The following is a 27,052-nucleotide window of genomic DNA, read 5'->3' as shown; positions in this document are numbered from 1 at the left end:
AAAATTGGGGGGAACCGCACGCCGTTTTTTTTTAATTATTTATTTATTTATTTTACTGCACAGTATAGACACGCCCACCGGCTGCTGTGATTGGGTGCAATGTGACACCTGTCACTCAGCGTGGGGGCGTGTCTCACTGTAACCAATCATAGGCGCCGGTGGGCGGGGAAAGCAGGGAATAGGAGATTGTTTAATGAGCGGCCGGCTTTTTCAAAATAGTAAAAGCCGCCGCAGCAGTGTGAATGCCGTGCAGCGCTGCGGCGGAGATCGGGGAACGGTAAGTATGAGAGGGGGGGGGAACTGACCGACAGACTGTGAGAGAGGGACAGACAGACAGAGAGACCGACAGAGAGACTGACCGACGGACTCAGGGAGATTGACAGACATACACAGAAATAGAAAGAATAGCCGACATCACTAGAAATAAAAACACCAAACGGACACGGACTATAGGTATATGCATACGTGTTTACTAACGTGTGTGCACATACCCATAGACTTTCATTGTGTCCACGTGTGCGTGCTCCGTGCAGATAACGGACATGCATCCGTGCCAAACGCAAACACATACGGATCACGGACACGCACACACGGACATAATGAAATAACGGACGTGTGACCACAATAATAGATTAACATTGGTGCACGTTTGGCCGTGTCTCCGGTATATACGGAAACGGACCAAACACGCACGTGTATCACGGACGTGTGAAGGGGGCCTCAGTTGGACTCCTAAAATTCTCATCTTAAGGCTGCTTTACACGCAGCAACATCGCTAGCGATGTCGCTCATGAAAGCACCCGTCCCCGTCGTTTGTGCCTCACGGGCAAATCGCTGCCCGTGGCGCACAATATCGCTAGGACGCGTAACACGTACTTACCTTCCTAGCAACATCACTGTGGGCGGCGAACAACCTCTTTTTTAAGGGGGAGGTTCGTGCGCCGTCACAGTGACGTCACACAGCGGCCCACCAATAGAAGCGGAGGGACGGAGACCAGCCGCATTAACGACACGCCCATCTCATTGCCGGAGGATGCAGGAACGCTGCTGTTCGACGTTCCCGGGGTGTCACACATAGCCATGTGTGCTGCCTCAGGAACGACGAACAACCTGCGTTCAGCACCAGCAACGATTTTTTTTAAAATGAACGACGTGTCAACGATCAACGATTAGGTGAGTATTTTTGATCATTAACACTCGCTCATAAGTGTCACACGCAACAACGTCGCTAACGACGCCGGATGTGCGTCACGAATTCCGTGACCCTGACGACATATCATTAGAGATATTGTTGCGTGTAAAGGGTGCTTTAATATCAGGATTATACAGCCAATCTGACATGTCTTTTTAAAAGTAAATAAACCAGTCTCATCAAGTCTAGAAGGCCTATTTAATAATGCATACAGATTGTATTTGGAAATCTAGTGACAGATCCGCTAAGGCTATGTGTCCACGGGAGAATGTAGCTGCAGATTTTTCTGCATCAAAATCCGCAGCTTTCCCGCAAAATCCGCACCTTTTCAAAGGTGCGGATTTGCCGCGGATTTACCGCGGATTTGATGCGTTTTTTTTTTTTCCAATTTTAAAGCCAAAATCCGGATGAAAATCCGCAACAATAATTGACATGTTGCAGAATTTTCCAGACCAAAATCCGCACGAAATCCGCTGCGGAAAAATCCGCAGCGTGGGCAGAGCATTTCCAAAATGCCATAGAAATGGCTGGGAAGTACCTGTGCTGCAGATTTTCGGGAAATCCGCGGCTTTTCCGCGAGAAATCCGCGGCAAAATCCACGCATTTTCCGCAGCGTGGGCACATAGCCTCAAACAATTATTATTATGTATCTTAGATTTAGATCCAATCTATGTAATATGGATGACATTTTGGCCAAGATTTATCATTTGCGGGTTTTTTAAAGTTGCTTTTCAGTGTTCAGTGATTGTTTTGTGGTATGGTATTTCCTGAAGTTTATTGCGCAGAATGAATCACAATAGCTCATGCAGTTCATACATTTTGTGCGAAGAAAAATAAGGCTTCTTTCTTGTCATTAACCATTTATGTGAACTTTTTAGCAAAAGTCGAACAAGATGTGGCTGTGATGCCAAACACCCAGGTGTAATGAGACGCTAAACCACTAAAGGCCCTGTCACACACAGAGATAAATCTGTGGCAGATCTGTGGCAGATCTGTGGCAGATCTGTGGCAGATCTGTGGCAGATCTGTGGCAGATCTGTGGTTGCAGTGAAATTGTGGACAATCAGTGCCAGGTTTGTGGCTGTGTACAAATGGAACAATATGTTCATGATTTCACTGCAACCACAGATCTGCCAAAGATTTATCTCTGTGTGTGACAGGGCATTAAGAGTCACTAGATACACTAGTGGGAGGAATTCTGTGGGGTAGTCGAACAAGCCAGGGGTCAGGAGCCAGGAGATCACGTCAGTAACAGAGGGAGATAGAGAAGCTGAAGTGAATGTGCAAGCTGACGGTCAGTAAACCAGGAAGTCTTGTCAAGTACCAGGAAGGGAGCAGAGCTGGGATCAGGGTATCAACCGAGGTCGGTGGCCAAGAGGACACTTCGGATACAAGGGAGAGAGTGGAGCCGGGATCAGGAAACAAGCCGAAGGCCAGTGAGTCAAGTCAGAGTAGGGGAGGACACGGGACGGGGTACAGGAAACTAGTTATCGGGACAAGATCAGGTCAGTCACTTACGGGAACCAGAGACGTGCAATAGCTCCCAGATAAAGCAAAGCAATCACCCGGAACGAGGCTCCAAAGACACACAGCACACAGGCACACAGGACTAGACCGGGAACAACATGCTCACGAGCTCATATGAGGCTCAGTATAGGCTCTGCAGGAGAGCAAAGCACCGGTAATCAGTATCATGACGGAGGCTTTTGACAACCATTGCATAAAACTACGCCAGGGGTGGACTGGAGTTCTGCCAAATCTTGTGACTTTTTTTAAAAAGTTGTAATTGATTAAGCAGGCAAAAATATCTGGAATCACTAAACTCCACCCACAATGCAGAAAACATAGAAAGAACAGGTGAGAATATATAACATAGACTTTAAAAAAGGCACAAATAGAATAATGAAAAAAAACCGGTATAAGATTAGACAAAAAAAAACAGGCACAAAGGCAATGATGAATCTGTGCCTTAAAGTAAGAACACTGATGAGGGACAAATTAGCTACGGATATTTCTATATCAAATCTGCCTGCAGTAAGCTATGCAGAAATCCTGCAAAGGGGGAAAAAACAAAAAAATAATCAATAGGTATGAAATGTAGAGTTGCACATTTTAAAGCAGACCTGCACTAAAAAAATGCAACACATTCAGTTGTGGACTTTTTACTTTTGACTTCCTTATCACCGTCAATGGGGAAAATCTGCAACAAGGTCAATGGGTGGAAAAATTCAACAGCGCGTGGATAACAGTTATTAAACTCGTATCCAGACGGCTGGTACTTTAACGGCTGTGGTTATTTTGTGTCAAATTCTACCTGGAAAACCTGCAGCATTATCATGTAGATACCTGTAAGGCTTCCTTCTACGCAGATGATGGGTGGTGGTTCCGGCTTCTAGGATCCCCTGTGATCACAAGGCCTACCTGCAAGTCTGTGATGTCAATGGGAAACTATACCACTCATGGCTAATAAAGGGCAGCTAGATATAGGAGATCCTCCGCATGCATTCTTGTTATTCAGGCTTATGGATAAGGGCTGATCTGTATGACATTTAATCAATTATCATACATTATATACACATAATATATACAGCAAAAGAAGGCCATTTTACTTGGTTCTAGGGAAACCTTTTAGCCCATGGCACTTGATATTTATCGCCCCATTATCAGAGAAACTAGTTAGGTCAGAGGAAAATTGACGTGTGCAAGTGTTAATTTTGGGCACATTTTTAATAAATTATAGGTCGACACCCTAGACAATATGGCTTTCCTTATATCACCCACTAGGGTTATCATTGAAATATCCTAGGCTTGTGTATAGCAAATCTGGCTATGTGTATAATTGTGGAAAATTTGACATGTAGCGTAAATAGGAAGAAAAAATATGGAAAAGATGTATCACAACCACTACATGACCTGTCATAGAAGACATATCATCCATTCCACCTAGAAACCAATTTAAAATCAACCTGTCATCAGATTCAACATGGATCAGCTACTGACTGTCACGAGTGTGTCACGTCCACATGTTACCTCTGGGATATCTGGGATAAGGACCCTTTCCTTTCTGGCTGAGATTACTCATAGCCTTAATCACAGTTGCAGCATCTTATCATCACTCCCTTCCACTATATTTAACCACCCCTAGCTTCATTCCATGCTGGTTATAGATGTTCTGTTATAACCACTTTAAAGGAGCCCTTTTTCTAGAGAAGCTGCAGTGTTTATTTCAGTTGTAGCTGTGAAGTTTCCTACTGGAGACACCGAGGAGTGCTATTTGTTGAGTCTTTGCACACCCGCTTATCTTACCTTCGTTATATTGTCTCACTGGCTTACACACTAGTCAGGGTGAGGTCAAGGCCAGCAATGGCCTAGGCATATGACGGCACATTGGGGGAAGGACCATCTAGGGAGTGCAGACATCAGACTTAGGTGAATGTTAGGAGGTGACCCGCTTCCCTCTCCCTATCGCCAAGACCTTATGTTGTACGTCTTCCCTGGTTTTCCGTTTGTGTTGGGCCACTCACTGGGTGATCTCTTGCACCCAGTGTGACACTGACTCCTCGCAGCCAAGTGTTTTTCATAGTTTGAAGAGCTTGGGAATATATGGAGAGACCTGACTAGTCATGCACAACGCCAAGTTGGTTCCTCCCCACCCCATTCCAGTTGATTGACAGATCTTTTGCTATGTGCCTACACAGGAGGAGATCTATCAGTCAAAAAGATCGTGCAGGCAGGCTCTGATTCACGCTGCCCATGGTTCGGACCAGACTAGCACATGCATTGGATTAGATTAGTGCAGGGGTAGGCAATTCATTTTCCTGAGGGGCAACATGAGCTACCATGACTGGTGTGGAGGGCCGAACAAATCGGGTGAAATTAATTCTGCTCAATATTAGTATTCACATATTTTTTTTTAAATCAGATCTTTTTTATTAAACAACTAAAAATCAATACAGAGAAAATATATTGCATCTTATATAACTAGTAAAAGCGTACATTGAAAAAACATATGTCAGTATTCACATAGTATTATTATTATTATTTTATAGTAGTATTAATTGCATTCCTTAACACACCTTCACCCCAATTTTCTCCTCCCCTTCTTCCAAGATCTTCCAAGAGCCATAACGTTTTTATTTTTCCATCAATATAACCATATGAGGGCTTGTTTTTTGCAGGATTATTTTTACTTTTGAACGACATCATTCATTCTGCTCCATATTGTACTGGAAAACAGGAAAAAAAATCCAAGTGCGGTGAAATTGCAAAAAAAGTGCAATTGCACGATTGTTTGGGGTTCATTTTATTTACCATGTTCAGTGTTTTTGAAAATCTAACCTAGCATTTTGATTCCCCAGGTCAGTATGAATCTGTTGATACCAAACATGTATAATTTTACTTTTAAGTGGTGAAAAAATGGGGCAAATGCGGGGGTGATTTGAACTTTTAGGGTTTCTATTTTTCTTTTATTTTTTTTAACTCTTTTTTTTGTTTTTTTCTTTTTTTTTTTTGTATTGATTCTGCTTGTCCTCCTAGGGGACTTTATGGCTGCACTGTCTAATTGCTTGTGCTGATCAGAGTGATGCTTCAGCTTTTTGCCATCCACGTTTATTTCCTTTATGTGTATTGGAACAAATAACTTAAATTAATCACTTCCTATAACCATCAACAAGCTTCTTCCACCTCACAACTGGAATTTTGGACCCCTTTTCTTTTCCAAACTGCTCCAGGTCTCTCATATATGAAGGTGCCGTCCAGTGGCGTAACTAGAGTTTGATGGGCCCTGGTGCAAACTTTGGACCGGGGCCCCCCTCCATGTACACAACACTTAGGGTACGGGATAATGATGCTGACACTTGGCTTTTACCCACAGCACCCAGGTTTCCCATGATCTAAAATCCCTCTATCAGCACCCTGCTTTCCCATGCTCTGTCATACATCTTTCCCTCAGCACCCAGCTTTCCCATATCAGAGCATGGGAAAGCTGGGTGCTGAGAGATGTATAGCAGATCATGGGAAAGCAGGGTGCTGAGAGATGTATAGCAGAGCATGGGAAAGCTGGGTGCTGAGAGATGTATAGCAGAGCATGGGAAAGCTGGGTGCTGAGAGATGTATAGCAGAGCATGGGAAAGCTGGGTGCTGAGAGATGTATAGCAGAGCATGGAAAAGCTGGGTGCTGAGAGATGTATAGCAGAGCATGGGAAAGCTGGGTGCTGAGAGATGTATAGCAGATCATGGGAAAGCTGGGTGCTGAGAGATGTATAGCAGAGCATGGGAAAGCTGGGTGCTGAGAGATGTATAGCAGAGCATGGGAAAGCTGGGTGCTGAGAGAGGTATAGCAGAGCATGGGAAAGCTGGGTGCTGAGAGATGTATAGCAGAGCATGGGAAAGCTGGGTGCTGAGAGATGTATAGCAGATCATGGGAAAGCTGGGTGCTGAGAGATGTATAGCAGAGCATGGGAAAGCTGGGTGCTGAGAGATGTATAGCAGAGCATGGGAAAGCTGGGTGCTGAGAGAGGTATAGCAGAGCATGGGAAAGCTGGGTGCTGAGAGATGTATAGCAGAGCATGGGAAAGCTGGGTGCTGAGAGATGTATAGCAGAGCATGGGAAAGCTGGGTGCTGAGAGATGTATAGCAGAGCATGGGAAAGCTGGGTGCTGAGAGATGTATAGCAGAGCATGGGAAAGAGCCCTTTTCCCTCAGCACAAAACATTCCCATCCCATACTTGTATCTTTTTCCTCCCTCATATATAGTTCTCCAAATACTATAATGGCCCCCACATAGCCTTCATATAGTATAAAGGGTCCCACATAACCCTTTATATATTAGAATGCACCCCCATAGTCCTCCATGTATTATAATGCATTTCCCATAGTTCTCCATATTTTATACTGCACCACAGTCCCCCATGCTTTATAATGCACCCCCACAGACCATGTGTAAGGTAGCCTCCATAGTCCTCAATATATTATAATGTAGCCCCCATAGTCCTATATGTATTATAATGCAGCCCCATAGACCTCCATGTATAATGCGCTGCTATAGTCTATGTATAAGGTGTCCTTCATGTTTATTATGCAGTCCCATAGACCTCCATGTATCATGCAGCCAGCACCACCAGGCCTCCATGTATTATGCAGCCAGTCCCACCAGGGCCTCCATGTGTCATGCAGCCAGCCCCACCAGGTGTCATGCAGCCAGCCCCACCAGGGCCTCCATGTGTAATGCAGCCAGCTTCCTCCGGGCCTATATGTGTCATGCAGCCAGCCCCCCCAGGGCCTCTATGCGTCATGCAGCCAGCCCCCCCAGGGCCTCTATGCGTCATGCAGCCAGCCCCCCCCAGGGCCTCTATGTGTCATGCAGCCAGCCCCCCCAGGGTCTCCATGTGTCATGCAGCCAGCCCCCCCAGGGCCTCCATGTGTCATGCAGCCGGCCCCCCCAGGGCCTCCATGTGTCATGCAGCCAGCCCCCCCAGGGCCTCCATGTGTCATGCAGCCAGCCCCCCCCCAGGTGTCATGCAGCCAGCCCCCCCAGGGCCTCCATGTGTCATGCAGCCATCCCCCCCAGGGCCTCCATGTGTCATGCAACCAGCCCCCCCAGGGCCTCACTGTGTCATGCAGCCAGCCCCCAGGGCCTCCATGTGTCATGCAGCCAGCCCCCCCCAGGGCCTCCATGTGTCATGCAGCCAGCCCCCCCAGGGCCTCCATGTGTCATGCAGCCAGCCCCCCCAGGGCCTCCATGTGTCATGCAGCCAGCCCCCAGGACCTCCATGTGTCATGCAGCCAGCCCCACCAGGGCCTCCATGTGTCATGCAGCCAGCCCCCCCAGGGCCTCCATGTGTCATGCAGCCAGCCCCCCCCCCCCAGGTGTCATGCAGCCAGCCCCCCCAGGGCCTCCATGTGTCATGTAGCCAGCCCCCCCAGGGTCTCCATGTGTCATGCAGCCAGCCCCCCCAGGGCCTCCATGTGTCATGCAGCCAGCCCCCAGGGCTTCTATGTGTACTGCAGCCTGCCAGCCAGCCCCACCAGGGGCTCCATGTATCATGCAGGCAGCTTTCCCGGGCCTATATGTGTCATGCAGCCAGCAAAATAAAAAACAAGTACCTCTCAGCTCCTTCTGACCCCTGCGACTGCGGTAGTTATGCACCTGCCCCCATATGTCACACACCCTGCTCCCTATACAGCCTGCACCCCCATATCACACACACACCCTGACCCACATATCTCACCCTGCCTGTACCCCAACTTACCCATCTCAAACACTCTGCACCCTTCACATGCTTCTGTCACAGTCTGCAGCCCTCATATCCCACTCACCCTGCAGCCCCCCCCCTCATGTCCCCTCTTTTCTCATTACCACTCATGTGTTCGAAGTATCTTCTCCTGCTTTCTCCCCGGCATCCTGTGTCTCCTCCCACACAGTCACATGGGCGTGACGTCATCGCAGGTCCTGGTAGGGATGGATTCCGTCTGCTGTGCAGGAGCACATCTCCTCTGCAGCAGGTCAGGAACGCCTGGTGGCCTCTCCAGGTCAGGGGCCCCTCTGCCCCCTGCAGACACTGGGCCCCCCTGACTCACAGGCCGGCCCCCTAACGATCTCACAGTCGGCCACTACATAGTGGCACTACACATAGGGGCCCGGCAGCCGGCTCTGCAGAGCGGCTGCCGGGCCCCTATAACCCTGCGGGCCCGGTCGCAGTGGCGACCTCTGCGACCGCGATCGTTACGCCCCTGGTGCCGTCTCCTAACAGCAATTTTAAGTACTTTCCACAAGTGTTCAATGGGATTTAGATCCGGACTCATTTCTGACACTTCAGAACTATCCAGTGCTTTGTTTGCATCCATTTCTCAGGGGCTTCTTGTAGTATATTTGGAGTCATTATCCTGCTGGATAATGATATAGGATACAAACCCAGCTTTCTGACACTGTGCACTACATTGCGACCCAAATTCCTTTGGACTTTTCAGATTTCATGATGCTTTGCACACAGTCAAGGCACTCAGTGACAGAGGCAGCAAAACAACCACAAATCATCTTTCAACCTCCATCATATTTGACTGTAGGTAATGTGTTCTCTTTGTAGGCCTCATTCCATTTTCGGCAAACAAAATTATGTGCTTTACCAAAAAGCTCTATCTTGGTCTCATCTGTCCACAAGACGCTTTTCCAGAAGGATTTTGTCTTACAAAACATTTTGGCAAACTGCGGTCTAGCTTTTTAATGTCTTTGTGTCAGCAGTAGGGTCCTCCTGGGTTTCCTATTTCCTGTTTTATTTAATTCAAATGTGGATGGATAGTTTGCTCTGATACTGATGCACCCTGAGCCTGGATCGCTTCAATTTCTTTGGAACTTGATTGGGACTGCTAGCCACCATCCGGACTATCCTGCATTGCAATCTGTCATCAATTTTTCTCTGCCATCCACATCCAGGGAGATTAGCTACAGTGCCATAGGTTGTAAATGTCTTGATTACGTTCTGCAAAGGAACATCAAAATCTCAGGAGATGAACTTGTAACTTTTTTTTGTTGAGGAAACTGTGTGAAAATGGGTGTGGCTAACAAAATGGGTGTGGTTACAGAATGGGTGTGGTTTTCAAATAGGCGGGGTTTACAGAGAACCTGTTGTTAAAAATTTGAATCCCACCCCTGCCTATATTTACCGCCGTTCTCAGGTTAAAGGGAACCCGCCAGCAGAAATTTCGCAATAGAACTAAAAGATTCCCCCTCTGCAGCTCCTGGGCTGCATTCTGGAAAGGTTCCTGTTGCTATTGTGTCCCCTTTGAGACTTAAATAAATACTTTATTATCTTACCTCTTTGTATGCAAATTTTTTTATGGTCACAGGGGCGGGCTGCCTTGCGTCCGTTATTCGCCTCCTGCCGCTTTACGCCGTCCCCCATTGCTCATTTCCATACATGAGGATGCCGCCCAATGCTCCTGAGGTCCCGCGCATGCCCAATGACACTATCGCGGGACAGCAGTGTAAAGCGTGACGGCTGGTGAGGTGATTGCGCAGGCGCGAGATTATGGGTGGCGCTGTGATTGTCATCAGCAGCATCATTGAAGTACCCACCCATAATCTCGCGCCTGCAGTAATAGGTGACGTGGGTTCATATGGCCAGCGCTTGCACATAACGGTGGAGGCAGAGGGAAAAGCGCGGGCACGAGATTATGGGCGGGTATTTGGATGACGCTGCTGATGACAATCACAGCGCCGCCCATAATCTCGCGCCTGTGCAATCATCACCTCACCAGCGGTCACGCTTTACACAGTGCTGTCCCGCGATAGTGCCACTGGGCATGCGCGAGACCTCGGGAGCAATGGGCGCCGTCCTCATGTATAGAAATGAGCAATGGGGGACGGCGTAAAGCGGCAGGAGGTGAATAACGGACGCAAGGCAGCCCGCCCCCGTGACCATAAAAAAACATTTGCATACAAAAAGGTAAGACTTTATAAAGTCTTTATTTAGGTCTCAAAGGGGGCACAATAGCAACAGGAACCTTTCTAGAAGCAGCCCAGGAGCTGCAGAGGGGAATCTTTCAGGTTTAATGCGAAATTTCTGCTGACAGGTTCCCTTTAATGGCGGTGGACAGGGTATGGGTGGACACGCTGTATATAGACCATCACTGGTCAGTGTGTGTTCCACTGTGGACAGAATGAAAAGGTCCTAGTGCGTCTGTGGCGTAAAACATACTGGTAATTCTGGGTGTCCCGTATTGGTCCCAGTGTTATTTGAGATGGGGAATTTAGATGGCAAGATCCATTGTGAGTGACGTGGGCTCATGTCGGAGATGACTCTCTTTGTACAACGCTTCAGAATAGGTTAGCGCCACATAACCGATAATAAATAAGGAAACCGCAGAGCACACAGTAGGGCATTGTTTTTCAACAGTTTTTTCATTCATGTCACTGACAGACACGCAGCATGGGTTAACGTATTGCGGGTCCGTATCAGTGTGCACGGCACAGCAGTAGCAGAAAGCCAATGTTCTGTCTGGGATTTCTCCACTAGATTCTACATCAAATACTATGGATATTTGTCAGGATACAAGAACCAGCACCGAGACGATGACGGGAATCGCCCCTATATAGACGTATGAGGCGCTGGTGTCTACTGTTGTATGTGTGTGCTGGCGCTCTGCGCATGACGGTGTCTGCACTGCCCCCTAGTGCCACTTCCTGCACCTACAACTTAGCCATGAACGTTTTACCTTCCTCGCATAATCAGCCCTTCTCTCATTGGCGGATTCCGTGCATGGGCGGAGTCTATTCAGCGGCAATGTAAGCTGTGATTGGTGGAGAACAGTGTGTCCGGTACACGTGTCCTAAGAGTCACCGGAGCCGGGATGCAGGTCTGTCCGGGAGGGCGGGGGCGGGGAGTATTCTCAGCTCACCGGTTTATGGTGGAGTCATTAACCGTGCAGCGTTTTGGCAGTCAGGGTGTGGCCAACCCGTGGCTCTTTAGATGTTCTAGAACTACAAGTCCCAGCATGCATTGCTTGTTGTCACCTGTAGCATCCACACAGCTGCTAACCTAGATGTTAGTGGCCTTCCCTATAGCTTTTGTGCTATGTCCGGCTCTCCTGTTTGGCGGTCCATAGGTGTGAGGATAATTTATAAGATATGACAAGGTGTTGTGAAAACTACAAGATAAAATGGGGGTTGCTGCTAGAATTATAACTGCAGCTTACTGCCATAATGGAGCGAATCATGTAACAGGCGTTTAACATGTAACATTAACCGAAATGATCCACTCCACCCCTAGTGTGATCGCTCCAGCCCTGTGATCGCTCCTGCCCAGCGATCGCTCCTGCCCTGCAATCACTCCAGCCCTAGTGTGATCGCTCCTGCCCTGTGATCGCTCCAGCCCTAGTGTGATCGCCCCTGCCCTGTGATCGCTCCAGCCCTGTGATCGCTCCTGCCCAGCGATAGCTCCTGCCCTGTGATCGCTCCTGCCCTGTGATCGCTCCTGCCCTGCAATCACTCCAGCCCTAGTGTGATCGCTCCTGCCCTGTGATCGCTCCTGCCCTGTGATCGCTCCTGCCCTGTGATCGCCCCTGCCCTGTGATCGCCCCTGCCCTGTGATCGCTCCAGCCCTGTGATCGCTCCAGCCCTGTGATCGCTCCAGCCCTGTGATCGCTCCAGCCCTGTGATCGCTCCTGCCCTGTGATCGCTCCTGCCCTGTGATCGCTCCAGCCCTGTGATCGCTCCAGCCCTGTGATCGCTCCTGCCCTGTGATCGCTCCTGCCCAGCGATAGCTCCTGCCCTGTGATCGCTCCTGCCCTGTGATCGCTCCTGCCCTGCAATCACTCCAGCCCTAGTGTGATCGCTCCTGCCCTGTGATCGCTCCAGCCCTGTGATCGCTCCAGCCCTGTGATCGCTCCTGCCCTGTGATCGCTCCTGCCCTGTGATCGCTCCTGCCCTGTGATCGCTCCTGCCCTGCAATCACTCCAGCCCTAGTGTGATCGCTCCTGCCCTGTGATCGCTCCAGCCCTGTGATCGCTCCAGCCCTGTGATCGCTCCAGCCCTGTGATCGCCCCTGCCCTGTGATCGCTCCTGCCCAGCGATAGCTCCTGCCCAGCGATAGCTCCTGCCCTGTGATCGCTCCAGCCCTAGTGTGATCGCTCCTGCCCAGCGATAGCTCCTGCCCAGCGATAGCTCCTGCCCTGTGATCGCTCCAGCCCAGTGATCGCTCCTGCCCAGCAATAGCTCCTGCCCAGCGATAGCTCCTGCCCTGTGATCGCTCCAGCCCAGTGATCGCTCCTGCCCAGCGATAGCTCCTGCCCAGCGATAGCTCCTGCCCTGTGATCGCTCCTGTCCTGCAATCACTCCAGCCCTAGTGTGATCGCTCCAGCCCTGTGATCGCTCCAGCCCTGTGATCGCTCCAGCCCTGTGATCGCCCCTGCCCTGTGATCGCTCCTGCCCTGCAATCACTCCAGCCCTAGTGTGATCGCTCCTGCCCTGTGATCGCTCCTGCCCTGTGATCGCTCCTGCCCTGTGATCGCTCCTGCCCTGTGATCGCCCCTGCCCTGTGATCGCCCCTGCCCTGTGATCGCTCCTGCCCTGTGATCGCTCCTGCCCTGTGATCGCTCCTGCCCTGTGATCGCTCCAGCCCTGTGATCGCTCCAGCCCTTTGATCGCTCCTGCCCTGTGATCGCTCCTGCCCTGTGATCGCTCCTGCCCTGTGATCGCTCCTGCCCTGTGATCGCTCCAGCCCTAGTGTGATCGCTCCTGCCCTGCGATCGCTCCTGCCCTGCGATCGCTCCAGCCCTGCGATCGCTCCAGCCCTGTGATCGCTCCTGCCCTGTGATCGCTCCTGCCCTGTGATCGCTCCTGCCCTGTGATCGCTCCTGCCCTGCAATCACTCCAGCCCTAGTGTGATCGCTCCCGCCCTGCGATCGCTCCTGCCCTGTGATCGCTCCAGCCCTGTGATCGCTCCTGCCCTGCAATCACTCCAGCCCTAGTGCGATCGCTCCAGCCCTGTGATCGCTCCTGCCCTGTGATCGCTCCAGCCCTGTGATCGCTCCTGCCTGTGATCGCTCCTGCCCTGTGATCACTCGCTCCAGCCCTGTGATCGCTCGCTCCAGCCCTGTGATCGCTCCTGCCCTGTGATTGCTTCTGCCCTGTGATTGCTCCAGCCCAGTGATCGCTCCAGCCCTGTGATCGCTCGCTCCAGCCCTGTGATCGCTCGCTCCAGCCCTGTGATCGCTCCAGTCCTGTGATCGCTCCAGTCCTGTGATCGCTCCAGCCCAGTGATCGCTCCAGCCCAGTGATCGCTCCAGCCCTGTATTCGCAGGACGGGGCCATCAGCGATGCCCGTAATCTGTGGTTGCTGGAGAGCGCCTCTTAGTTACCTGGCTGGTGTGACCTCATTGATTGATGTAACACACATGTGATGTTATGTCAGCCTGGATAGTCCAATGAAGAACTGCGGATGCCACATGAAGAAGCGGCTCCCATGGCTCCAATCCAGCGGCCACAGATTTACCACCTGATCACTGGACCAGGTCCTGCAAATTGATTGGCTCTAACTCTATCCCAAGTCCTCTGTTCACTCCTACCAGGATGTAACGGACAAAAAAGTGAACCCAGCAAATCCATGTCTGTGGGACTGATGGACTCAGCCCTGTACTATTACCCAGATTTCCTACACCCCTGAATGACCTCTCTGCCTAATTCTGCTAGGTTCCTATTTATCGCCTCTCTCCGGCCAGTTGTTTTATGTGGATGGCTAGTTGTGCTGTGATCCAGGGTCCCTAGCCGGATCAATAAATGCTGCATGCAATATTTCATCCGGCTCCATGAACGTTCCAATAGAAAATTATATGATGAGTTCTGTCATTAATTTCCTCCTGATTTAGGAAGCGCTCAGAATGAGGAAAACCTAAATCCAAACTACAGATGACCTAATGTAATATATAAAGCTCAGTGTATGTATGTATGTATGTGTGTATGTATGTATGTATGTGTGTATGTATGTGTGTGTGTATGTATGTGTGTGTGTATGTCCACTTAAGGAATTTGCACCGTCGCATTTACAATCATAAAATTTTGCACAGACGCCCCATGTGACCCAGGGAACGTCATAGACTATGTTTTGACGGGAAAAATTAACCCCGCGCTTTACAGTTACTCTCAAAAATCCAGCCTCCATTAAACTGAATAGGTGGGAGCTGCAGGCTATTAATAGCAACTGTCAGTGGTTGCTATAGGAACAAAATAAACTGTTAGTATAAGAAGCTTATGTGTGAGGTAATAAGATGTCGGTGGTGAGACAGAAAGAGACAGACTCAGAAAGACCTGGAAAGAGACAGACCTGGAAAGAGACAGCCGGGCAAAGAGACATCCGGGCAAAGAGACATCCGGGCAACGAGACAGCCTGGCAAAGAGACAGACCTGGAAAGAGACAGCCGGGCAAAGAGACAGATGGGCAAAGAAAAAGAAAGACCTGGAAAGAGACAGACCTGGAAAAAGACAGACAAAGACAGACGGGGAAAGAGACAGACGTGGAAAGAGAGAGACAGACAGACACAGAGATGGCGACAGATACACTGATACAAATACAGACAGAGATAGAAACAGACAGACAGAAACATAAACACAGATAGACAAAAAAAGGCACAAACAGAGAGACAGACAGCGACACACAGACAGAGACTGGGAGAGACACAGAGAGACAGTTACTATCCCGGGCAACGCCGGGTACTACAGCTAGTATATTATAAAGGCCTTATCCAATGACACAAGGAGGAGGAAGACTGTAATGGCAGCCACTAACATGATATGTAATCGGCCTATAGATTTAGTGATGAGCGAGCACTATCATGCTCGGGTGCTTTGTAGTCGTAACCAGCAGTGTGCTGAGTATAATGGAAGTCAATGGTGAACTGGAGCATTTTTCTAGAAAAATGCTTGAGTCCTCCTATTGACTTCTATTATACTTGGGTGCTCGAGTTGAACCCATCCGAGCAGTAACTACTCATTATGATAGTGAGCACCTGAGCATGGTAGTGCTCGCTCATCAATATTTGTCAGCTATCGCAGGCATGCCCCCCACCCCTGTCTGCCACTTAGCCATTGTTAGTAATACTTGTGTTCTTACTTGCTACATATTGATAAATGATTGTATGGAAACCCTGTTTTTGTATGTACGGTGTCCTAAAATAATAATATAATAATAATAATAATAATAAAAAAGGTCTTGTGTATAGAAGAGATGCCATGGTTCCATCCCACAGCTAAATAAGTGTTTCTAATCTGGGTTATTCGTGGTCATAAAAATCGCTATATGATGAAATTTTGTCTGATTTTATATAGTTAGTGGACTCATTTCCTCATCCAGTTAGCGCAGACTAGAGTCAGACGGCCATCTATTCTCCAATCCGAGAGAATCAGGCCAATTATACAAATCACACTCTTAAGCGGGCTTTATACACTACGATATATCTAACGAGATGTCGGCGGGGTCACGTCGTAAGTGACGCACATCCGGCCTCGTTAGTGATATCGTAGCGTGTGACAACTATGAACAAGCAGAAATACTCACCTTCTAGTTCATCGTTGACACGTCGCTCATTTTCTACAGGCAGCACACATCGCTCCGTGTGACACTCCGGGAACGATGAACTGCAGCTTACCTGTGTCCCGCCGGCAATGCGGAAGGAAGGAGGTGGGCGGGATGTTTACGTCCCACTCATCTCCGCCCCTCCGCTTCTATTGGCTGGCCGCTGTGTGACGTCGCTGTGACGCCGAACGTCCCACCCCCTTCAGGAAGTGGATGTTCGCCGCCCACAACGAGGTCGTTTGGAAGGTAAGTACGTGTGACGGGGGTTACAGCATTGTGCGACACGGGCAACAAATTGCCTGTGCCGCACAAATGATGGGGGTGGGTGCAATCGCAAATGCGATCGCACGAGAAATTGTAACGTGTAAAGGGGCCTTTATCAGTTTGATCAAATTCTTTCAGATGAGAAGAACACGAAAAAAAATTTCTCCATTGTGTCAGTCTGTGAGGATCGCACTAAACTCTGATGTCATCCAAGTGAAGTCCGATGTTTTCCAAGGACCCATTGACTTACATGGCTGAGTGCGATCCAACGCGGTCATAATAATAGGATACAACTCAAACGTGGCAAATTCTTTGAAAAAAACCAAGCATGTGCTCAGCCCTATTTATTGCTTCAAGAGCGATGATTTGTCAGATTGCACTTGGACAGAAAATACAGCAGTGAGCGAGCCCTTAGGCCAGGTTCAGACACCGTATTTCATGGTCTGTATACCGACCACAATGTCCGGGCATTGCATACATGGACTGTGATATACGTGTTTGAACCCGACTCAAAGGATTCACTGGGACTTAAAGGGGTTTTCCAGGATATACAAATGTAGTAGAAATAAAAAATGACTTAGTCACCTGGTACCGCTGCGTTGCCTCTGATCTGGTGCTCCCGCCATGGTGTACATACTGGCATTATTGTGGAGACACTTCATCCCAGCAGGACAGGTGAAAGACTAGCAAAGACCACCCGAGCATTGTGGGATTTAGTACCTGAATATGTCAGTTTTTTATTTTACCACATTTCCTTCTCTTAGTACAATTTTTTTCTTTATATTTTGGACAATATTCTTAAATATTGAAGTTCTTTCCTGAAGTAAAAGTGACCGTACGCATTATGATTACATTGGCCAGTCTACCATTAAATAAGTATGAATTGTTTGGATGTGTTCATGAAAACACGGGTACGAACGTCTGTGCCACAGATATGGAACGTGTACGGGCAGCTTTATGCCACGAATATTTAAAGGGGGTGTCCAGACATCTAATACTGATTATGTATCCTTACCTTAGAGTAGATAATCGATATCAGATCATGGGGTCCATCACATGTCATTATTATTATTATTTATTATTATAGCTCCATTTATTCCATGGCACTTTACAAGTGAAAGAGGGTATATGTACAACAATCATTACCAGTACAAAACAGACTGGTATAGGAGGAGAGGACCCTGCCCGCGAGAGCTCACAGTCTACAGGGAAACTCATCCCAATGATCAGCTGTTATCACATCTGGCGGGGACGGGATATAGACATAGAACAACACAGCTCTATTCAGTGTGTAGCTGCTTCCCAGAAGATAGGAGACATTACCAGCAACATATGTAAATGTCAGAGTAAAGTTATGTGGAACACAAATTTAGACGCCATTTTATGTTATTTTCTTTTATTGTCTTTTAGGACATTCAAAATGTGCCCATCGACATCCAGACCAGCAAATTGCTGGGTAAGTAGATATTTATCAGGGTTTTTGCCAGAAATCAGGAGTAGAGCTAGAGTTGGTGCAAATCAATTTGCAGGACCCGCTCCGTCGGTCAGTAATCTGTGGCCGCTGGACACGAGCTCTATGAACCGCCTCCATCTTCCCGGTATCTGTGGCTCCTACTTTGACTAGTCAGCCTGTCATCGTTGTGGCGAGAAAAGATGAGCATGCAGGACCCGGGTCCAGTGGCCACATTTTTAATCCATTACCGCTAGATTTGATCCCTGCGAAGAGCATCCTACATGCCAGTATTTGTGACCGCTGGATCTCTGTGATCCGCCTCCGTCTTCCCGACATCCATGGCTCCTCATTTGACTAGTCGGCTTGTCATCATTGTGGCGAGAAAAGATGAGCATGCAGGACCCAGGTTCACTAGCCACATTTGTAGTCCATTATTGCCAGACAACACCCCTGCGAGCCGCTTCTTACCTGACGGTATTTGTAGACCCTGCCTAAAGTTTTCCTTGCGGCATGACACGCGTATGATGTCTCATCGGGCCTACTAATCAGAGGAGACCGGGATCCAGTCCGGCGGCCACAGGCTACTGACATGGCTGCTTGACCAGGCTCCTTTGATTCCATTATGTCCTCTCTACCAGATTCGGGCTGTGTGTAGGAGAGTAATTATAGCAACAACTCAGGCAAAATGCAGAATTTTTATATACCGTGTGTGTATATATATATATAATAGTTTTATGTGGATTATAAAACCTAATCCGCTCTAAAATCCAAACTGTGTGAACATGCTCTTAGGCCTTATTCTGTTTTTTTTCTTGTATGTAATAATTCAGATGGATTTTCATCTGTCTTCAGTCAGTCTGTTCATTTTTAGCATTAGTGATTTTCTCATACACAAGAAAAAAAATGGCAAAACTTCTCCCCATTATAATGTTAATGAGAGACAGCTCACAAATTGCACACGGATGCCATGTGTGTGTTGTCCATGCTTTTCACAGTCCCATACACTTGTAGGGGTAGATTTTATCTTATTTCTTATTTATTTTACTCACTTATATAGTGCCATTAATTCCACAGCACTTTAAAGTTGTGGTCTTCACTCTCCCCATTGGGGCTCACAATCTAAATTCCCTATCTGTATATCTGTTACCCTAAGTGAAGATAGCCATGTTCCCATGATTTTTTTGTGCACACACGGTCAGTCCGGAAAAGAAACACAGACATCTGAACTGCTCCATAGATTTTAATGAGTACATAGTCTATCTCTGAAAATCACAGGTAGATCTTCTACCTTTAAAAATGGACGTCTGAATGTGGTGAGGCCGCACAGTCAGGTTTTCTAAGGGAGTCCCAAAGCCGGGTATGAATGATAACGGGAAAGAAAGGATGGAGGACGGATCCTACTTCTCCTCTTTTCTGCATCCAATCCTTATTTTATCTATAACACTTGCATCAAGGACCTGCACACACAAAACCGGACTGTGTGGCCTCACCCTCAGGCCCTGTTCACAAGGACTAGAAGGTGCTTGGGAGACTTTCATCTGTATTTAGTAGAAATGGATAAGATCCAAAAATGGGTGAAAAATAGAACATATGTTACAGACGTGACGTAAAAAAAAGTCCCTGGCATGTGAATAAAACATTACCATGTATAAATGAGTGTCAGTATTCTCTTGTGCTCACTCTGTCCCTACACAGATTGGTTGGTCGATCGCAGACACTGCATCCTCAAGTGGCAGAGCAAGGTCCTGCAGATTCGAGAAAAGGTGAATCAAGCCCTTCAGGACATGCCAGAGCATGAGGATATCCGGAATCTTCTTTCTGGAACATGTGAGATATTGGGAATACTGTGATATCCTGAGATAATGAGTTATTTATACACCTGAACAACATGGAACTGATCCTATGAGGTCCGAGTACAGATTACAATATCCGAACCGGCTGCGGGTCTCCTGTGTCCAGTGTCATATGCGTTTGAGATGTTAAAGGGATTTTCCCTTGAACAAAGTTGACTTTAATCAATAGATCTTGGAATAATAATAATAATAATAATAATAATAATTTCCACAATTAGATGTTTTAAAAAATGTTCCTGTGCTGAGATAATTTTTGTGTCCCTGCTATGTACTGTGTAATTGCTGTGTCTGACCGTACAGGGACATGGTCTGATTATACCACATCTCCTGTCCTGGGAGAGGGAAGAAGCAAGAGAGTATAAAGACATTAAAGCACACTTTTTGTGAGGTAAAACACTTCCTTGTCTGTTTTTAAAAAATGTTTTACCTCAAAGAAAGAATTATTTGCGATCCCATGGTGTAATGTTTGTATATCTTTTTGTTTCCTCCCCCACCCTGGAGATGTGGATCGCACACTTATAACACATAAGATCGAACACCCACATACATCAGATCGCACATACTCCTACATCAGATCACACACACTCCCACATCAGATCACACACCCACACACATCAGATCGCACACCCACACACATCAGATCGCACACCCACATACATCAGATCACACACACTCCCATATCAGATCGCGCACCCACATACATCAGATCACACACACTCCCACATCAGATCGTGCACCCACATACATCAGATCACACACACTCCCACATCAGATCGTGCACCCACACACATCAGATCGCACACCCACACACATCAGATCACATATATACACACACACATCAGATCACACACACACATCTCATCGCACACACACATCTCATCGCACACCCACACACATCAGATCACATATATACACACACACACATCAGCTCGCACACCCACCAGATCGCACACCCACACACATCAGATCGCACACCCACACACATCAGGTTACACACACTCATCACATCCAGCGATACCAATTGCTTCCAGCCGGCAGAGGAACCTAGGACGCAGTGCAGTGGAGAGCCAGGACCTGTGGTGGAACACATGGAGGACCTGGCGGTGGAACGCCTTGATGATTCAACAGTTGCAAAAGTTGCAATTGTTGAATCAGATGAAACATGTGAAAAAAATCTCGCCCACACTAACAAACAACATAAAAACAACACAGATGAACACATATAAAATAGACTTTAAAAAAGGTGCAACTCAAAGGAAGTATAAGGTGCAAATGAAAAATAGGCAAAAAAAACACCAAGCTATAGAAAACAAAAAAGCACAAATAATAAATTGGGCCCCAAGTCTGCAATTTTTTGCATGTTTGCCTGGTGGGATTGTCCATCGTGCCCATTGCTTTTTACTGGCTGGAAGCTATAGTTATGATAAGAAGACTTGTCATGATACCAGGGCTTCTATAAGAGGATGCAGAATGTGGATTTATAGATTTTATCGTTATATTTTTCATTTATTCCAGATATTAATTACTTCCACTGCTTAAAGATTGTGGAGATATTAAAGGGAACAGAAGCTGCCACCAAAAACCTGTTTGGACGATATTCATCTCAGAGAATGAAGGTAGGAAATTATATCTATATACAAATAAGATCTATGATGGAAAACGTTCCCTAGTAGAATTAAAGGGGTTTATCTGACACCTTTGTGACAACCCTAAACATCGGCTGAGAATTGAGCACCATCCGTAGGTATTTTGACCATACCCTGTTCATTAAATGTTCAGTACCTAAAATTCCTTTCCTAAACATTATCTTTACACCCTAACCATTTTTGTATTTTGTTTTCTTATATATTACCCTACATTTCTCTCTATCTATCTAATCCCCCGATGTAAGTTTTTTTTACTGCACTTCCTCTGAGGTTTGGTTTGAGAGCAGTCTCAAACGTGACGTCACGGGAGGCTGGGGCTGCACTTACTCCCTGTAGTGTCCATTGCCCCTCCTGGAACAGAATGTCACCAGGGGGCAGCACTGCAGTTACCTACTAGTTTCTTGCATTGCAACCCTCTCTGAAGACAGCCTGCATCCATTATGATATTCTATGGAAGATGTGAGTGTAGTGCCAGCACTCTGCTCTCGTCATCAGGAGGCGGTACTGGTGTCACTCACTGCTTTTATCACCGCCATCAAATGAATCCTCATCAGGGGGCAGTAATAAAAGCAGGAAATGACGCCAGTGCCACCCCACAGCTTCTAGCACTGCCCTCAAACAAGTTGTCATCAGGGGGCATCACTGGTTTCACTTCCTGCAGACATCATTGCCCCTGATGATGATTTGTTTGAGGGCGGTAATAGAAGCAGGGAGTGACACCAGCACTGTCCCCTGACGATGATTCTTTTGAGGGCGTTGCTAAAAGCTGTGAGGCGGTGATAGTGTCACTCATTAGTTCTATCCCTGCCCCCTGACGACATCTATTGCTGCAGCAAAGATAGAATCACATTGCCAATGCTGTGTTCACAACTCATATCTTCCTTAGTGTCTATCATCTTGGATGCAGGACGTCTTCAGAGGAGGCAGCGATGCCTGAAACTAGTAAGTAACTGCAGCGCCGCTCACTGATGACGTCCTGTTCCTGGAGGAGAGATAGATGCTGCAGGGAGTGAGTGCAGCCCCAGCTTCCTGTGACGTCACGTTTGAGACTCCTGTCAAACAAAACGTCACAGGAAGTGCAATAAAAAAACACATTTAGAGATTAGCAATATAGGGAGAAGTGTAGGAAATTGTGTAATAAAGATAATTACAAAAGTTGTTAAAGTGTAAAGATAGATATTTAGAAGGGTCACTTTAGATTCTGGACCACCTTGTTGACTGCAGCGATCGGTGGGGAAGCCAAATGCTGCTCTAGAGGCAGATGTTAACTATATAATATAGCTGGCGTCTTCCCTCTGTGGAGTGGACTCTGTTTATGAGCCTGCTGCAAAGTCCCTGACACGCTATGTGATGGATATTATCCATCATGGGATGTTAAAGGGTTAATAAAGCACCAGAATGTTAACAAAACATTGTACAATGCCTAAAATGTGTAGAATGACTTCCCCTGATATGTAAGGTGAGTGAAAAAGCCCCAGAAGTCGAGCAACAAGTGACAGACAGTGATTTGGCTACATGTAAACCAGATGCAAATAAAGCACAGTATGGTCAATGCAGATCAGCAGCCGACGTGAAATAACACCAGACTGTGACTATATACACATGGCGGGCAATTCTGTCCTTGCTGTAATGGAAATCAGCTATCCTTGCACTGATGTTTTGGTGAGTTTGTGGTGGTCTTAAAGGGAATCTGTCACCATGTTTTTGCTCCCCCATCTGTGAGCAGCATAATGTAGAGACAGAGACTCTGATTCCAGTGCTGTGTCACTTACTGAGCTGTTTGCTGTCATTTTGATAAAATCAATGTTTTCTCTGCTGCAGATCTAGCAGTTATATAGACCTCATGAATATGCTGGACTACCTGGAAGCAGGTCAAGTAGTCCTCTAATGATAATCTACTGCTGATTAACAGTGATTTCTTTGTCACTCCATTGGGAGACCCAGACAATTGGGGTGTATAGCTTCTGCCTCCAGAGGCCACACAAAGTATTACACTTTAAAAAGTGTAACCCCTCCCCTCTGCCTATACACCCTCCCGTGGATCACGGGCTCCTCAGTTTTATGCTTTGTGTGGAAGGAGGCACACATCCACTCATACATTCTCATACTTAGTTATGTCGGTTGGAAGAAAAGAGGGCTCCCACGGGGCCCCCGGCATGTTCCCTTCTCACCCCACTATGTCGGCGGTGTTGTTAAGGTTGAGGTACCCATTGCGGGTACAGAGCCTGGAGCCACATGCCGTCTCCTTCACCATCCCTTATGCGGCTCTGGGAGAAGTGGGATCCTAAGCGGTCATCCATTTACTGGGACCGTGCTCCCTCCGCAGCCCCTGTGGGAACCTGCCGGACCGGAGCCTCTTCAACCTCAGGGACCGGGCCCTGCAACTCAAAGGTACTCTGTGTCCCCATTGGGGACTGTGCAGGGAGCGCACCTTCTTCCCGGAAGCCGCGGCAGCTGCTGAATTGAGAAGGCCGGTGGACTTCCGCGCCAACCGTGCCTGCTTGTCGGGCACGGTCTCAAATTTAGTCCCCGGCTTCATCGCGGCCTAGTCGCAAAAATCCCGCCCCCGGGCCTGCCTGTCAGGGGTAAGGGCGGGATTACCGACCTGACGTCGGCTGTGAGGGCTGGAGCATCCTGCATGTTTTCCTCCCCCCTCACTGATCACTGTGGGGACCCCAGATTCCCGCACTTTCCTGGCGCCGCCCACGGCTCCACTCCTCCCCTGAGAGCTTCGGCAGCCATTTTTTGGCATTCTGCCGGTGGAGGATTCTCAGTGAACAGCTCTGTAGCTCCGGGGGATCTAAGGCAGGGAATCTGGAGGACACACTCCGCTTGTTAGCGGTCGGTAAGCCACACCGGTCACCCGGTGCTGGTCCCCCTAGGGTGCCGGAATAGATACGTATATATATATATATTTGTTCGGTCGGGCTGTATACCCCTTTCCCATATACCCTCAGTGATCACTCTCCTAGGAGACAACAGCATGTCGTCCACAAGGAGCAAAGCTGCTAAGGCACAGGGTTTTTTTGCGGCCTGTACCTCTTGTGGGGCTATGTTACCTGCGGGTTCCACCTACCCTCACTGTGAGCAATGCTCGACCCCTGTCTCGCTTGCTCAGCCGGAGCCTCGGACACTAGTGGGCCCCTCGGCTCATGTAGACCCCCCTGCTCCCCCTGTCCAGGCTGCAGGGACAGAGTTCGCCTCTTTTGCTGAGAAACTCTCTGAGTCACTTTCTCAATCCATGGCTCAGTCTATGGACAAATGGTCTTCTAAGCTGCTAGAGGCTTTGCAGTCCAGACCGGTCCTTTCACAGGCCCCGGCCCCTGTTGGCTCGTCGCCTCCAGGCCCCTCTCGGTCCGCGCCGCAGCGCTCCCAGGTTGGCCCCTAGGTCTCAGGCGGAGGACTCCTGCCCGGACCACAGTCCTAGACCGGCTAAGCGGGCTCGCTGGGAATCTTCCCCGACTTCCTCACGCTGCTCGGGTTCCCAGCTTGAGGACTCTCTGGAGGACGAGGCGGACGTCGCAGCTCAGGGCTCTGACCCTGACGTCGCCCTTAACCTTGATACACCTGAGGGGGACGCCTTAGTAAATGATCTTATCTCGTCCATCAACCAGGTGTTGGATCTCTCTCCCCCGCCTCCTCCTGTAGAGGAGTCGGCGTCTCAGCAGGAGAAACACCAGTTTCAGTTCCCCAAACGTACACGCAATGCGTTTTTCGATCACTCTAACTTCAGAGGCGCTGTCCAGAAGCCCAGAGCGGTCCCGGACAAGCGCTTTACTAAGCGCCTCACTGACACGCGTTACCCCTTCCCATCTGAAGTCGTTAAGGGTTGGGCTCACTGTCCCAAGATGGATCCTCCAGTCTCAAGATTGGCAGCTAGATCCGTGGTATCGGTTGCAGATGGCTCATCGCTAAAGGATGCCACTGACAGACAGATATAGCTCCTGGTGAAGTCCATCTATGAGGCCACGGGCGCGTCTTTTGCCCCGGCCTTTGCAGCCGTGTGGGCACTCCAAGCTATCTCGGCTTGTCTGACTGAGATTAATGCTGTCACACGTAATTCTGCTCCGCAAGTTGCGTCTTTGACCTCTCAGGCGTCAGCCTTTTCATCCTACGCCATGAACGCCGTCCTGGAGTCTGCTAGCCGTACAGCTGTAGCATCCGCTAACTCTGTGGCAGGCCGCAGGGCCATGTGGCTGCGCGAATGGAAGGCAGACTCGGCTTCCAAGAGGTTCTTAACCGGTTTGCCGTTTTCTGGCGACCGTTTGTTTGGCGAACGATTGGATGAGATTATTAAGGAATCCAAAGGAAAGGATTCCTCCTTACCCCAGGCCAAACCTAAGAGACCTCAACAGAGAAAGGTTCAATCGAGATTTCGGTCCTTTCGTCCCTCCGCCAAGTCCCAATCCTCTTCGTCCAACAGGCCGGAGAAAGGCCAGAGGAACTCCTATGCGCGGCGATCCAAGTCTCGCCCACAAAAGGCCGCAGGAGGCACTGCCTCCAAGACGGCTTCCTCATGACTCTCGGCCTCCCCTGACCGCATCCTCGGTCGGTGGCAGGCTCTCCCACTTTGGCGACGCCTGGTGGCCACATGTTCAAGACCGATGGGTGAGAGACATTCTGTCTCATGGTTACAGGATAGAGTTCAGCTCTCGTCCTGCGGCTCGCTTCTTCAGAACCTCTCCGCCCCCCGCTCAGGCCGACGCACTTTTTCAGGCAGTAGCCGCTCTAAAGATGGAAGGAGTTGTGATCCCCGTTCCCCTTCAGGAACGTGGTCGCGGATTTTACTCCAAATTGTTCGTGGTGCCAAAAAAGAACGGGTCATTCCGTCCCGTTCTGGACCTCAAGCTACTCAACAGACATGTGAGAACCAGACGGTTCCGGATGGAATCTCTCCGCTCGGTCATCGCCTCAATGTCACAAGGAGACTTCCTAGCATCGATCGACATCAAGGATGCTTATCTCCATATACCGATCGCACCCGAGCATCAACGTTTCCTGCGTTTCGCCATCGGGGACGAACACCTCCAGTTCAGTTCGTGGCATTGCCTTTCGGCTTGGCGACAGCACCACGGCTTTTCACCAAAGTCATGGCATCCGTTGTGGCGGTCCTGCATTCTCAGGGCCACTCGGTGATTCCCTACTTGGACGATCTCCTAGTCAGGGCCCCGTCTCGGGTGGCGTGTCAACAAAGTCTATCTGTCACTCTGGCGACTCTCCAGCGGTTCGGGTGGATCATCAACTTCCCGAAATCCAAGTTGACACCGACCCAATCACTGACGTACCTTGGGATGGAGTTTCATACCCAGCAAGCGTTAGTTAAGCTTCCGAGCGACAAACAGCTTTCTCTGCAAGCAGGGGTGCAATCCCTTCTTCGGAGTCAGTCACACCCCTTAAGGCGCCTCATGCACTTCCTGGGGAAGATGGTGGCAGCTATAGAGGCAGTCCCGTTCGCGCAATTCCATCTTCGGCCACTCCAATGGGACATTCTCCGCAAATGGGACAGGAGGTCGGCTTCCCTCGACAGGAACGTCTCTCTTTCCCTTGCAACCAAGAAGTCACTTCAGTGGTGGCTCCTT

General features: G+C 48.7%; 1 protein-coding gene across 1 annotated transcript in view; it reads left to right on the top strand.

Moving 5' to 3' along the window:
* The first annotated feature begins 11,495 nt into the window (after positions 1–11,495).
* The window catches only part of CDK5RAP3 (CDK5 regulatory subunit associated protein 3), a 51,729-nt gene continuing 36,172 nt past the window's right edge, over positions 11,496–27,052 (top strand). Inside the window, exons 1-4 of the mRNA XM_075350060.1 lie at positions 11,496–11,545; positions 17,932–17,977; positions 19,670–19,801; positions 21,343–21,443. Of these exons, the coding sequence (XP_075206175.1) occupies positions 11,540–11,545; positions 17,932–17,977; positions 19,670–19,801; positions 21,343–21,443 (285 nt within the window). The 5' untranslated portion in view covers positions 11,496–11,539. The remainder of the gene's footprint in view (positions 11,546–17,931; positions 17,978–19,669; positions 19,802–21,342; positions 21,444–27,052) is intronic.

This window comes from Anomaloglossus baeobatrachus, chromosome 5, assembly GCF_048569485.1.
Source record: "Anomaloglossus baeobatrachus isolate aAnoBae1 chromosome 5, aAnoBae1.hap1, whole genome shotgun sequence".
Classification (NCBI taxonomy): domain Eukaryota; kingdom Metazoa; phylum Chordata; class Amphibia; order Anura; family Aromobatidae; genus Anomaloglossus; species Anomaloglossus baeobatrachus.
Note: the sequence above shows the minus strand (reverse complement) of the source record. Positions and strands in the feature narration are given on the sequence as shown.